This window comes from Anguilla rostrata, chromosome 12 (assembly GCF_018555375.3).
Source record: "Anguilla rostrata isolate EN2019 chromosome 12, ASM1855537v3, whole genome shotgun sequence".
NCBI classification, from domain to species: domain Eukaryota; kingdom Metazoa; phylum Chordata; class Actinopteri; order Anguilliformes; family Anguillidae; genus Anguilla; species Anguilla rostrata.
This window is the reverse complement of record NC_057944.1, coordinates 36091078-36105664: the sequence shown is the minus strand read 5'-3', so window position 1 is coordinate 36105664 and position 14587 is coordinate 36091078. Positions and strand designations below refer to the sequence as shown.

At 51.4% G+C, this 14587-nt stretch overlaps 1 protein-coding gene across 1 annotated transcript in view; it reads left to right on the top strand.

Annotated features, from left to right (window-relative positions):
- The window catches only part of robo1 (roundabout, axon guidance receptor, homolog 1 (Drosophila)), a 434162-nt gene that overhangs the window by 349786 nt on the left and 69789 nt on the right, over nucleotides 1-14587 (top strand). Inside the window, exon 6 of the mRNA XM_064301511.1 lies at nucleotides 12958-13115. Within this exon, the coding sequence (XP_064157581.1) occupies nucleotides 12958-13115 (158 nt within the window). The remainder of the gene's footprint in view (nucleotides 1-12957; nucleotides 13116-14587) is intronic.

Below are 14587 nucleotides of genomic sequence, written 5' to 3'. Positions count from 1 at the left end.
CACACGCACTCCCTTCACACACGCACACAGAGTCCCTCCGTCCTCAGTGCTCTCGACTATGTAGAAATTTCCTGGAATGCTTGTTTTTACGAGCGCGGCCCAGCGAAACGTGGGGGTGTGTGAGTCTCGTGTTTCTGCCCCATGCTGTATAAACAGCGAGCAAAGTGCTATCGAACAATCGGTATCTATAATATCTCGCTGCGTGTATTTCCAAAACAGCCTACCCCGAGCGGTTTCGGTGTCCGCCGTGGTAATGTCTCCCACATGCCCCGTCCCGGCACTGAACGGGGGTCACCCTGAATCACGGCAGACCCAACCGCCCAATTCTGAGAGGGGCCTGGGAGCCGGACGTCTCTGTAGGTGTGTTTTGAGTCCGGCTTTTATTACCGAACGTGAGGATTGAATTTAAAAAGCGTGTTTCGATGGCGCTGTGCTCTGAGTTACAGGTCCCAGGACACGCGTGGGGTACCCCAAAAGGGCTAGGGGGGGGGGGGGGGGTGAGGGGGCGCCGCGTGCCCCTGGGGCTCGACTGGCCGACAGTAACGTTTCTCTCCCGGCCCAAAAGCACTCCAAAGGTTTCTTTATTTTAGTCCGGCTCCTTCTCCACAGCACTCCAGTCAGAGAGCCTCTGTTTATTGAACTAAGAAGTGCCAAGTCTCACACACACATAAAACTCTCACCCTTACCCTCTATATCTCATTCTTTCTCTGGCAGCGCCCCCTCACTCCCCCTCTCCCCCCCACCCCACGCTCACTCACTCCCTGAGTCCATTAACGGACCCGATGTAAAGAATTAGGAACATGAAAATAAACAGATAAAATCAGTGGTCTCTCTGTCTGTGCGGCCGTGGGCCGGGCTGGGGGGCTGGGGAGGCTTCCTGTGGAGAGGTCAATGGGGAGTCGCCGTTGGGTTTCCGGGTCCCCTTTCAAAACCGAACCCCCCCACCCACCCGCCTCGTCAGCAGGCTGCTATCCCGCCGGCCCCATGCCGGGCCGCGCGCCTGGCGCCCGGAACACGGCGAGGGATTAACGGGCTCTCGGTAGCGTTAGCGCCGGGCGCGTGGAGAAGTGGTCTCCATAGCGACGGGGATGTAATCACTTTGTCTCGAGTGGTGGCTGTTGTGTACGTACTGTGAAGACACCAAGGCGTGTAAAAAGGCTGATCGCTGTGACTCCACGTTCTCGGTTGCACTTCCTGTCATAGGCAAGGGGGGGGGGGGGGGCGAGCGTCATTCTTCTGCAAGAATTGCTTCTCCTGGAAAAAAAAAAAAAGATATGGCAATATAGTGTCTGTGACATCTGTTGAGATCCGCAGCCTTTGCAGCCTTGACTTTTCAAGTTTTTGCGAGCGGGTTTTTAATTAGATTTTTATTAATTATGCCTGGAGGCGGACGCAGGCGCTGAAGCGGCGTCCAGCAGACCCGTTGAGTCACATGGCTGCGAAGCCCGTGGGCCAACGGCGGCGGCAGCGGTTCATGACACCACAGAGCTCCAAATACGAACGTTCGCAGAACGCTCCCCCCTTATTCCAAACACACACACGCCACCACCCCCCTGTTCAGGAGCCTGCCAGTGCTCGGTAACATGGGCGGAACCAGGATAATTTGGGCGTTGTGTGTGTGTGTGTGTGTGGGGGGGGGGGGTTAGTCTGAAGATTGTGAATTGCGAGATGTTGCGAATTGCCCCGGGGTCTTGTGGGAGTCGCAGTTCATTGAGAAATGTAACACTTTGGCTTTTAAAATTTCATCTGCTTGCGCCGTTACATTTTTTCTAACCCAGCATGCCTAGCATGACTCCATTCAGTTTTGAGGGACAGGGGGAGGAGGGGGGGGGGTACAGGCAGAGGCTGCGTGGGTATGGGCGTGCTCTCTGCTTCGCTGTGTGTTTATTTGAGCGTGTTTTTTTTTTTGGGGGTGTAGCGTAGCGTTTAGCGCCTGGGCCTCGTCCGCACTGAGCGCGCTCCATCGGGCCCTGGCGTCAGCGTATTGAGTGTCTCTTTCTGAAGGGGATGAGCTCAGTGCTCAGGAACGACCGGGCGGGGGGGGGGGCATCGGATCCTGTTCCCCTTTCTTTGGGTTTGGGGCTGGGGGGCGGGTGGTCTGTGTTTCTGGAGTGGGGTGGTGGGGGGAGCTGGTCTGTAATTGCCATTTAATGACCTGAATTTGGTGGATGGTGCAGCAACAAAATTGCCACGTACATTTAAATGAACGCACACATGTACACTGACAAACGCACACACATTTACTCACATACAGACACTGACACACATACACACACTGACACACACACATGCTCACAGACACTGACACACACACACACAAACACACACACAAACATGCTCACTGACTCACAGACACTCACAGACACTGACACACACACACATACACACACTGACACACACACACACACACACACAAACACACACGCTCACAGACACTGACACACACACACACACACAAACATGCTCACTGACACACACCACTCACAGACACTGACACACACACACACACACACACAGACACTGACACACACACACAAACACACACACGCTCACAGACACTGACACACACACACAGAAACTGACACACACAAACACACGCTCACAGACACTGACACACGCACACGCACACGCACACGCACACGCACACACACACACGCACACAGCCTGTTAGCCCTGGCCACTGAACCTCAACAGTAAGGAGAATCAAAGACAGTGTTAACACATCACAGCCGGGGGCTTCCCTTTGAAGTAGACTGAGAGGACACTAAGAGCAGAGAGAGAGGGAGGGAGGGAGGGAGGGAGAGAGGGAGGGAGCGAAAGAGAGATCATGAAGTATTGGACCCAGAGGGCAGGTCTATAGGTGAGCTAGCTTCAGTATGTAAGTTTTCAAAGCACTCCAGCTCGCAACAACACATTAGTTAAACAATCCAATTCAACACCCCCCTCCCGCTGCCCCCCTCCCTCCACCCTGCAAGTCTCACAAGTCTCAAAAGTCTCACACACACATGAAGCTCACCCTTACCCGCTCTATCTCATTCTCTTTATGGGCTCTTCCCCTCTCACCACCCCCACCCCTCTCTCTCTCTTTCTCTCTCTCTCTCTCGCTCTCTGTTCCCTGCTTCTCTTCTTGGCTAATGAGATTGCTGCATCGATCTGTTTCACAGGGGTGTCTTTTGTTGTTTTTAATTTTTTCCACTTCACGCCGAAGGAATTAGAGTGTCGGAACTGGGGGTCGAAAAAGAAAAGAGATGTAGCGGCTGTAGGTGTGGGAGGGGTAAGAAATGAGTATGAGCGAGTGACAGAGACAGCGAAGGTCCAGCGGGGAGTGAGGAAACAAACTGACTGATGAGAGGAGGTGTGACAGGGGGGAGGAGCCTGCGTCATGTGACATCATCACTGAACCCCCCCCCCCCCCCACTGTAGACCATGGCCCAGCGAACACAGTGCATTAATTGATGTTGATTGACAGTCAGTCCAGTGCATAGCGTGTGCCCCCCCCACACACACACACCCTCAACCGGAGTGCGTACTGAATGAGCCTCTGGCATTCTGTACTGAACAAAGTGTCAACACTTGAACACTTGGAGGTGTGGAGAGTAGACGCTGAAGTGGAGCACTGTTTGGCTGAAGTGTTGTCCTGCCCCATTGGGGACTGGGCCCAGTTAGACAGCCCTAGTTTAACACCCTCCTTCTGTACAGCTCATCATTCATACGACTTGGTTATTTAGGAAATTATCTAGGGCTTAGATATTATTATTATTATTATTTGTATTTTTAATTTATGTCATTTTTATGTGCACTGCAGTAGTTTGGGTTAAGTACCTTGCTCAGGACCCCACGTGGGTGTCCTGGTTAAACGCCTGCATGCCTTCAGGCTGGCAGCCTTATTTGCAGTCGCCACCAGGCCGAACCGGAACGGAGCAGAGGCAGCGTGTGTGACGCTGCTCGTGAAGAACTGACGGCTATTTCCTCCAATCAGGCTGTCGGCTACGCAGTGATTGACAGGCACCCAAAGGCCGCCCCCCCCCCACTTTGCCGCTTTGATCAGAGGCTGCAGGGTCTACAGATGCTGGGGGGGGGGGGGGGGGGGTTTGGGATTGGGGGGTGGAGGAGTCAAAATGAGGTCATAGCAATTTGTTATCCTCTACTTAGCCGTGTTTGTCAGTGCGCAGTGTTGGCCAGCGTTTCTCCTCCTCCTGGTTCTTCAGAAGCAGGAATCCAAGTCAGGGGGGTGAACGGGTGGAAGAGCAGAAGAAACTAAAATGGCTGTGCGAATGTGGGAGTGATTATTGATTTCATACTCTGCCGTTGTGCCCGTTGCAGTACCCCCAGATCTCAGTCCCCCCGTTATTTATGACTGTGGCTGGACAGAGTGCCTTTCACCTGCTCAGCCAATAGGAGAAGATACTTCAGAAGCAGAAACACACACGCGCACACTCCGACACACACACACACACACACACACACACACACACTGCGTATAAGTCTCTCCCCCACTCTCTTGCTCCAATATACTAGGCTATCTCTTAAAGTGAACCTTTGGGTTATATGTGAGGCTTGAATTATGGAGCACTTAACTTACTGTTTTGTAGTTTCCCTGTGTTTTTTTTTGTACAAATCTCCAGTTTACCCGATGGTCCTTTTTTAATAGTGGCGAAGATTTTCGGTGGAGGCTCGCGGTAATCCGTTTAATTTCCTCAGAACAAAGCTCATTTCATCGTCCCTCTTCTGGCTCGCGCGCGGTATCGAGTCTTCATTTTCATTAATGTCAGAGCCACGGCACGGGAATCTCATTTTAATTTGACATTTCGGCATCTGCTCGCAATTTCCCCCCGGAGGGGGGGTGGGTGGGGGGCGGGAGGAGACATTACCCATGAATTTTGGGAGGACCGTAGGCTGGCAGTGACCTGCCTTGCTAATGGAGTCCTGCGGTATGAAGGAAGATAACGGATGATCGGTATGTGTGCAGCCGTTTGTGTGGCACTCCTGTGCTCTCCCGTGTTATTGGTTTAACCTGAAGTTCTAGAGGCCTTCCGATGTTTGTGATTGGACAGGATAACTGCCGGGCGAGAGAGAGAGAGAGAGAGAGAGAGAGAGAGAGGATCTGTTTGCCAGTTGGAAATGGAACGTGCTGTTTTAAATGCTCTTTATTGTATTGTAATGGGTTATTTGTCCATAAACTCCCATTAATCTCGCCTGTGTAATTGTCTGTTGTTGTTCTTCCTCAACTTTTGGCAGCTCTGTCTAATGTCTTGCCAGTAAAGCACCTTCAAGTGTGAGGAAAAAAAAAAAATTTAATTGATTGAGGGGAGATCAAGAGGGAGGAAAATAATAAATAAGATTGAGAGAGAGAGAGAGAGAGAGAGAGAGAAACACAACATTTTATCAGTGTGAAATCAACACCTCAGTGTGGGGTTACCTTAGATAGTTTTTTTTGGGGGGGGGGGAATCTTTTGGGGGAAAATACAAGGTAAATTACAGACACCTCCAGGGAACGTTTCTGCAGGCTCTTTGCAGACGTTTCTCAGCCTTGGGAGAAGGCGTTGTGTTGTCGTGCGGTTGCTATGCAGCCGGGCACAGAATGCAGCTTCGCTGAACGTGCTACGCAAACTCACCAGCGTTCTGACGCGGAGTGTTGTGACAATGCATTTCGTCTGCTTTCTTCTTTTTATTTATTCGTTTATTTATTTATTTATTTTTCTTCCAATGTCACGGCTTGGACAGCCGCCACGCGCGCGCGCTTTGAACGGAAACTTTCAGGGAAACGCGCAAGGCCGCAGACGTTGTGCTGCTCAAGGTTAAGGGCAGCGTGGGATCCGATTGGACTGAATAGAAGCGTCGGTCCCAGTCCCCGGTGGTGACAAAGCAGCGTGGCGTCTCAGAGGAATTCAGACCCGTACATACCCTCACATAACAACAAGACAAGGCCCACGAAGGCCCCTCCATTCCACCCCCGCCTCCCCCCCCCCCCCCCCCCCCCAGTCCTGGAAACATTATCTCTGAGGGGACAGCTGCAGCTTTATGTGATGGGCATGCAGAACCTGAGCGGCGATGCTGGCTCATTAGCCCAAACGCACACGGGACAGGGCACAGCGGGGCTCGCTCGCCCCTACACGGCACTGAGGATGAGGCCAGGCTGGGCTGAACGCGTTCAGAGGGCAGCCAGACCCCCCCGGGGTGGTGGGGGGGTGGGGGTGGGGGGCACACAGTGTTTTATTCCAGTTCAAAGCGGGCAGTCTCTGTTATGGTGCCGAGTTGTTGCAGTATCTCTCTTTCCATCTCTCTCTCTCTCTCTCTCTCTCTCTCCACGTTTATTACTGCATTTCTCTGTAACTATCCCTCTGTCGCCTTCTCTATTATTCTCTCTCTCTCTCCATCTCCCTCTGTCTGCATCTCCCCATCTTTCTCCCTTTCTCTCTATTACTCCATTCCTCTATACCGCTCCCTGTGTCTCCCTCTCTTTCTCACTGTTACTACCATCACCCTCTCTATCTCTCTGTTTCACTTTATATCTCCCCCTCCTTCTCTCTCTCACTCTGTCCCTCCTTCTCTCTCTCCCTCTCCTCTCCTCCTCCCTCTGTCCCTCGTTCCCAGGGTCTCATAGCAGGGTTAAGTGTGTTTCCCTCTCGAGCGGGCCAATGTGGCAGCAGATGTTCAGGGTGAGCTGATGTTGTGATGAGCTGCTGTCGGCTGTGAGGGGCTCACACTGAGAGGAACGGGGAGAGCGGGCGGGTGATGGGACGGGACGGGGGGAAAGGATGGGGTGGGCGGGGGGGGCAGGGGACGGAGGGGAGGGCATGCAGGGCGATGGGACGGGGGCGGGAGGGGACGGGAGGCGGGGAGGGGCCGGGGGGAGTTAGAGGTCAGCGCGCGGCTCTGGCGTAAACACGCGGGATGGCGGGGGGGTCCCTGCGTTTTCGCGGTGCTCGTGGGGAGCGGGGCGCGTCACACGCGCAGGAATGCTTTTAAGGAGGGCAGCTGGGGGATGGAGACCCGTGGAGAACGCGGCGGGGGACTTCAGCACCGAGTCGAACCCGCTCCGCTCCTCAGCGGCGAAACAGGATGCGTGAGAACAGGATGAGAGCCCAGCCGTTATAGTGTTAACGTTCATCTCTCTCTCTCTCCCTCTCTCTGTCTCTTCTGCCCTCTTTCCCTCTCTCTATCTCTCCATTCCTTTCTCTGTCCATCTCCCTCTCTCTCCCTCTCTATCTCTCCTTCCCTTTCTCTCTCTCTCTCTCTCTCTCTATCCCTTCTGCCCTCTCTCCCTCTCTCTCTCCCTTCCTCCCTTTCTCTGTCCATCTCCCTCTCTCTCTCTCTCTGTCTCTTCTGCCCTCTCTCCCTCTCTCTGTCCCTTTCTCCCTTTCTCTGTCCATCCCTCTCTCTCCCTCCCTGCCTCTTTCTCTCCCTCCCTCCCTCACTCTCAGTGTATTTCATACTCTCACACACACAAACATGATACGTGCACAAAAAACACTTTACTTTTATGTTTATTTTATGTGTTAAAGATGCAATGAAGAAACAAATAAGTTGATCAGAACAGAACAGATCTTTTCAAGGCGGAAAACAAATTCTTGCCACTCCTTGCAGTTGCATTGCACTGCACTCTTTATACAAGCTAAAAGTAACTGCGCTTAATTTGTTTGAAGACCTCCGAGCAGCGTGAAGCAGGTAGTCATCATAAACTCCTACTTGAAGCATTCAGATCAGGCTGTCACAGAGAGTAGTGTAATGTTATCTGCAGTGATGGCAATGCCTTTATTGCTCTGTGAGCACCTATGTTTTTCACTCTGGGTCTGTGGCTCCGTTCAGCCATTTGAATGGGGCTGTAGTGTTGTGGGGTTATGAGAATCAGTTCCAGATGGCGGCTATATGCAAATGACTGTCATGTACCGATGTGGTCTCTGCACCCATATAGTCTATTATTCATATACTTTATAGCCGATAAAGTCACCTCTAAAAACCCGGGAAACCTGAAGTTTAATGTTCAGTAATTTTATAATATTTGATTTTCTGTGTGCCTCAGTTCTGAAGCTAGTGCGATTCTCAGAAGATGGGAGATGTGGTGTGGGGCACAATTTTATTCATATACACCACGGCAGCTAGCTGGTATGCTAATTGCAGAACACATTTCTCGGTCGCTACAACCGTATGAATCACGTTGATGGTCAAGGTGTGTGGCAACCAACTGTCTGAATCTGTCTCCTTGGTTTATGGTTTGGGTCCCCCTTGCGACACACATTCTGCACTGTGATCTCTTCTCTATCTGCTACACTCTGTTTGTCAGAATTAGCTTTAAAAAAATGAAAAAATGTTGCCTTTTATTAAAATAAAATAAAAAACAAATAAATGATCATATCGATAAAAATAAGCTTGAATGGGTCAGGACACAGCCATCCGTGCTGAGAAGTGTCATCTTTGAGATGTTAATAGTTCACCGGGCCCAGAGTTGCATAACTGTTCATTATTTTTGAAGGTTCTGATCATGTTTTCAAATCTTAACCTTCTGTTCTTGGCATATCATCAGAACTCAGTTCTGCATTTTTATGTTCCTCGTGTCTTCTGCCATTTTGAGTGCTAATTGGTACTGTGGAGTACAGTATTCCCTTATGCAGAACTTTTTGTGTAATCTGTTATGAATAAACATTTCATTTCTCTTTCCCTGGTGACATGCTGATACAGTATTTTCATGCAGTGCAGTCTGCAAGTATTTGAGAGATTAATTTGGATGATGTACAATCCGTTTAAAAGTATCGAACAAGAACATTTAATCCCTGTTAGATTGTCAAAGTTATCCGGAGATAAACTGTACTTGGTGCTTAACTGTGCTTTTTGAGAAGCAGCTTTTTTTAAAGACAAGACATTTCCAACATAAACAAGCAGGTAGCGCTTAGTGGTTATATGTTGTTGCTTCTGCAGACGCACGACTAACTTTTCCTCAGTTTTGAAGCACGGATAACCCCCTTCTGTTCGTACCGGAAGCTCAGCCATCTTGGTGCCGGTTTCCTAATGTTTACCCTGAACTAGTGACTGATAGCCACTTAGCGCACCTGACAGCGATCTGACCGAGCGCCTTGTGCCGTTATACACGGCCGTGATTAGTGAGAGAACAGAAGGAATCCTCACCTCGGCTGTCAGGCTGAAGTTCCTCTTCAGTTTGAGTTTTGGTTCTCTCTCTCTCTCTCTCCCAAACGGGGGTGGGGGTGAATGAAGTGCCCCGTCGTGAGGCTACGAGGGGCAGAAAGTGGTATCTGAGCTCTGTAATGGCCAATTAAGCGCTTAAAGGATTTGGGGAGGAATTTGTCGGCCGTGAGGAGTTCAGGGCTCCTGGTGCGCCTCTGTCTTTGATCTTCCACGTAGGTTGTCACGGGAGCGGGTGCAGGGGGCGGGGCTTGAGCGAAGAGGTGGAGGGGTCCATTTGTCTTAAATTTACACACACACACACACACACATGCACACACGCGTGCGCGCACACACACATTCTTCAGCACTTTGCATTGATATTGTGATTGGCAGTGTAGGCCCACAGGGGTGAGTGTTTGGGTCACCTGGAGACAGTAGCCACAGGCCTCATTTGCCCCCTAACAGGTGGACAGTACTGAATTCGGATCCAATCTCCGGCCGCAATCGAAAGGTGCTAAATGAGAAACGGAGAAAAGAAAAGATCAGGTTGGCGAGATTGAAAAACGAAAACGCTTTTTTCCCCGCACAAGCTCAGCTGTCAGGTGTCATCGTGACCCCCGCTATCAGTGCAAAGAATCTCTCTGGGGTTTTTCTAACAGATTCTAATTAGAGCCAAGCCGGTGTAGGTGAAGGTGCGCGTCAGTCCGCACCTGCTCACATAGGACTCATCTATTACCTATCCAGCCCCCCGGGGTCAGAGGTCACGTTGCCAAGGAACGTCAGCCGGAGAAGTGTGCGCGCTGGGCCCGGGCCAATCAAGGGGTTTATCTGCTGAGGGTGGCGGTCCCCCCCCCCACCCCACCCCCCCGTCAGCGTTTAAGGTCTTATTCCCGCCCGTCCTTAATTAGCGCGCGGGATTTACGTTTCGACAGGTTCGCCGCCGGTTAATTGCTCGACACAGATGGCGTGAACGAGTCCCGCAGGACGCGCCGGGGATAGACGGGCCGCCATCGCCCCAGCTGCCCGGGAGGCGCTCGGCTCGGCTCTGCTCTTTACCGGCGCGGCCCTGAATCCTAATGGCCTCGTCAGAGCTCTCTCAAAGCTGGGGCGCGGAAGCCATCTTTAAAGAGAGGGGATGTTAGAGCTCTGCCTTCCTCGCTCTCGACCGCTCCTGCTCTTTGTTGTCGTTGCTGCTCCTTGGACCCTGTCTCTGCTCCGCTTGTTTTTTCCGCGGGCTTTGTTACTTACTGACCCCTTTTTTTTGCCCCGATTCTTGACTCGCACAAAAGTGTTACTTATGAACGCACGGGCGACCCATCTCACGGTCGCAGCCAGAACGGCCAGACCGCTGTGGGACCGTGAACATGTTCGAGAGGGAGGCTCTGGGCGGGGATGTCCAGTTTTTCTCAAAAATATGAGAAAACGTCAGTCCCGGAGGTGTGCCTGCAGATACATATTTTTTCATATGGGACGAAATATTTAACAGCCCTTACATATCCATAATGAAGCAACAGGCGTTGAATGTTAGTTCCCTCCTATAAAACACATTTTTCTCCCCCTAAAAATAATTTTTTCACAGCATCTATCGGGTGCCAAATAGAGTTGAATAGTGTGGCATTTTAACGTGTGTGTGTGTGTGTGTGTGCGTGCGTGCGTGCGTGAGTGCGTGTGCGTCGTAGGTGCGGTGTGTGTGTGTGTGTGTGTGTGTGTGTGTGTGTGTGTGTGTGTGTGTGTGTGTGTGTGTGTGTGTGTGTGTGTGTGTGCGTAGGTGCGTGTGAGCCGATACTCCCTCTGTCGTCTGTGGGCCTGTTCACAAAATAATGAGCAGACAGAAGAAGTTAAAACACGGTGCCAAAGGACAAAGTCTCTGATTAAAAAGTCCTTGTCGCCTGTGCTGACACCAAATGAGGCTTTACAAAAGTCATCTATCGCCTTCAGAACTTAATTTCCCCCCGTCACATTCATTCAGAATTGTGTTTTTTCTCCATTTCGCTGTGCTTTTGTGTGTCTGTGTGTGTGTGTGTGTGCATGCGTGTGTTTGTTTGTGTCTGCTTGTGTGTGTAGGCGTGTGTCTGTGTGTGTGTGTGTGTAGGTGTGTGTCTGCGTGTGTTTGTCTGCATGTGCGTGCATGTGCCTGTGTTTGTGTGTGTGTGTGTGTGTGTGTTTTGCTGTTGTTTAATACACACCTTGCATGCTAATGGCTGTTTTATCTAAAATGCACTGCCACCACAGAGCCATATTTTCTCATAATGGTTAATGGCTCTTAGGCAATAATAGCCTTTCTAATTGGAGTGTTTGCCAGTTAAACATTGCGGACGGATATTAACCAGCAGACAGCTAGGGTTTTTCTCTCCCTCTCTTTCTCTCCCTCTCTCTATCTCTCTATCTCGCTCTCTTTCTCTCTCTCTGCTCACCACATACTTTGCCATTCCAGGGCTCATAAATCTGGTGGCAATGCAAATATTTGTGGGTGTCAGTGTGTACTCTGCGCAAAAGGGGAATGCAGATGAAATGCCTCTTTAACTCGGCCGGGAGTGGTGCTCATTTCCCTGGTGAATCCATTCCTCTGGTTCAGTAAGCCGGTCCCCCCCCCCCAACCCCCCCGTCAGACATCCATTATTTGAGTGAAGGGGCAAAACATAGAGAAACATCCATAGGGAAAAAGGAGATAGTGCAACATAAATTATCCTGAAAAACTTAAAGAATTAGGGGAACTTTTTTGACATTATCTAAATCCTATTTTGTTGTTCTTGTTCTTGGAGCTGTTGCTGTTGTTTGTCTTTTGTGGCTACTGAGCTTGGCCAGCTCTCTTGAAAAAGAGATTCCTGGATCCGAGTGAGACTTCCTGGTTAAATAAAGGTTAATAAATGAATGACTACGGTTTGGAAAAGCACTTTCACACCCCATGATCAAAGCTTGGCCCATTATTGGTAATTAATATGTAATGTTTAATGCTGAGAAGATAAATATTTCACTTTTCTCAACCCCAGTTACGAAAAGTGAGATTAATCACTTAAATTGCTAATGTGGATGGTGGCTTTATTCTGAGAGAGAAATGTTGACACCATTGGTGCCCAAGATACGAAGTGTTGCGGAACCAGCCCCCTTTGGAGTCCGTCTGTTCGCTCGGTGGTGTCGTTGTCGGAGATGCCCTTTGACCCAGCCTTCACCTTTGACCTCTTCCCGTCTGAGTCCAGGCCTCGTTTGTGACTCAGAGCTGAGCTGCGTGAGCTGGACGTGTCTGAGCGATGGGCAATTATCTTCAGTACGGGGCGACACCTCAGCGTGGTGGAGATCTTTCCAGTATCTCAGCCTCTGGGGACCTTGTGACCTCTTTGCCACAGACAAGCTCCAAAAGGCCTGACAGTCCCACACTGCCTGTGACCCTTCACCACAGCAGTGTGTCAGCATTCATGTTCCTGGGTTCGGTGTGCTACGTTTTTCTTTATTGCATTTGTATCCGTTTTGTGGCCCGATTTTGGTGACTGATTGTAACGCTGGTTCCTTTTCGTCGTACACCCACACAGGGACACTAAATGATGCAGCTGTCTAGCTATGCGGGCTGGGAGGGGGATTGGGTAGGGGGGGGAGGGGGGAGGGAGGGGGGCATGTTTAAGCATCTAAAGTGATGTGGAACCTGCATGCAGCGACATTCCTGCTGTCTGATTATTTTTGGCGGCCGTTTTCCTCAGTGGCATTTTTTTGATCTCGTGCCGTCAGTAGCACGCTGAGCCGAGGCTGCCGCTGTCACCTGCTCTCTCGCCGGGCTGTGCGAGCATGACAAACGAGCGTGGAAAGAAATTAACCCTTTCCCTTCTCCTCCTCCTCCTCCTGCAGTTCTCCGTGACGACTTCAGGCAGAACCCGTCGGACGTGATGGTGGCGGCGGGGGAGCCGGCGGTGATGGAGTGCCAGCCCCCCCGCGGGCACCCCGAGCCCACCATCTCCTGGAAGAAGGACAGCGCCAACATCGACGACCGGGACGAGCGAATCACGGTGAGGGAGCGGGGCTTGGTTGGGCTGGGCTGGGCTGGGTGGGTGTGGGCGGGGTTGGGCTGGGCTGGGTTGGGTGGGCTGGGCTGGGCTGGGCTGGGCTGGGCTGGGCTTGGGTTGGGCTGGGCTGGGCTGGGCTGGGCTGGGCTGGGCTGGGCTGGGCTGGGCTGGGCTGGGCTGGGCTGGGCTGGGCTGGGCTGGGCTGGGCTGGGCTGGGCTGGGCGGGGCTGGGCTGGGCTGGGCTGGGCTGAGCTTTGCTGGGCTGAGCTTTGCTGGGCTGGGCTGTGTGTGGGGCAGGGGGGTGCACGTGCCCACAACGCACACCGAGGGGGGGCGAGGTGGATTTAGTGAGACCCCCGTTTGCGGACGCGCGCCTCCCTGCTCGCTCCCGAGACCCTGGCCCTGGGCAGAACTGAAAAATGAACGGAATGTGAAATCGGAGAGAGAGAGAGAGAGAGAAAATCGGGGCGGATGAAGACAGTGATTGACGTGAACATGACACGCACACCTGTCGAGCAGATTTCCGTATTATGTAGCGAGGAGAAGCTCGAGTAGCAGATACCCCTTAGGGACGCTGCCTTACAGTACCTACCAATGCCTGAGCTTTCACGCACTGCTGACCTGGACAGGAAACAGGAAGACTCCAATGGAGAACTTCACATTCTCAATCACCCATGAGCTGCTGAATTATATTGCGTTTACTGTGCATAAAGCAGGGGTGTCTAACTGAATCCCAAGGGTGCTACAGTGTCTGCGGGTTTTTTGTGGTTTCCTTTCTATCAGCTGCCAATTAAGGCCTTGAGAACAAAGTGTGTGGATTCCTTAGCCAATCAGTGACTTAAATGAAGCACTGGTGCCGAGAACACCCCAAAAACCACTGAAGGTCCTCCAGGACTGGAGTTTGGCACCTGTGACATACAGTAATAAGTAATATCCTGTGTGGTTGTGACTGCTCTTTACAGATCGCATATAGCTGGCAAACGCAAGCACTTCTTTGTGCTGTCAGTAGTTGGTGCATGAAATTAGTCAGGGTCCATTAATTTCATAAGTGTTTGTTGATTAAGACCCTTCGGATGAAGGGTGAAATAAGGCAATAAACGCTGAAGAAATGAATGGACTCCATATCAGCAGAAATGGGGGGGGGAACAGAAAGAGTGGCTCGAGAAAAAAACAACAAAAAAAAAAAGAAGTTTTGTTCCGCTAACGTTTGGCGGTCGGTAGCCAGCCGCCTGATTTACGGAGCTCTCGAAGGGCGAAAACCGCCAATTAGTCTTTCTTAATTAAGAGTGTGGCGGGAGGAGCCAGGGTATCAATCACTCCTCCCTCCCGTTAAACTCGTTAAGGGGGGGGGCTGACCTTGACGGGGAGCCCCTGGACGGCTTCACCAAGGTGCGCCGCCGTCGCTAATGTGTTTATTTAGCGGGAGACGCGGATCTAAGGTCATCGTTTTTAATCAAACTGACGCCCCGCCATTT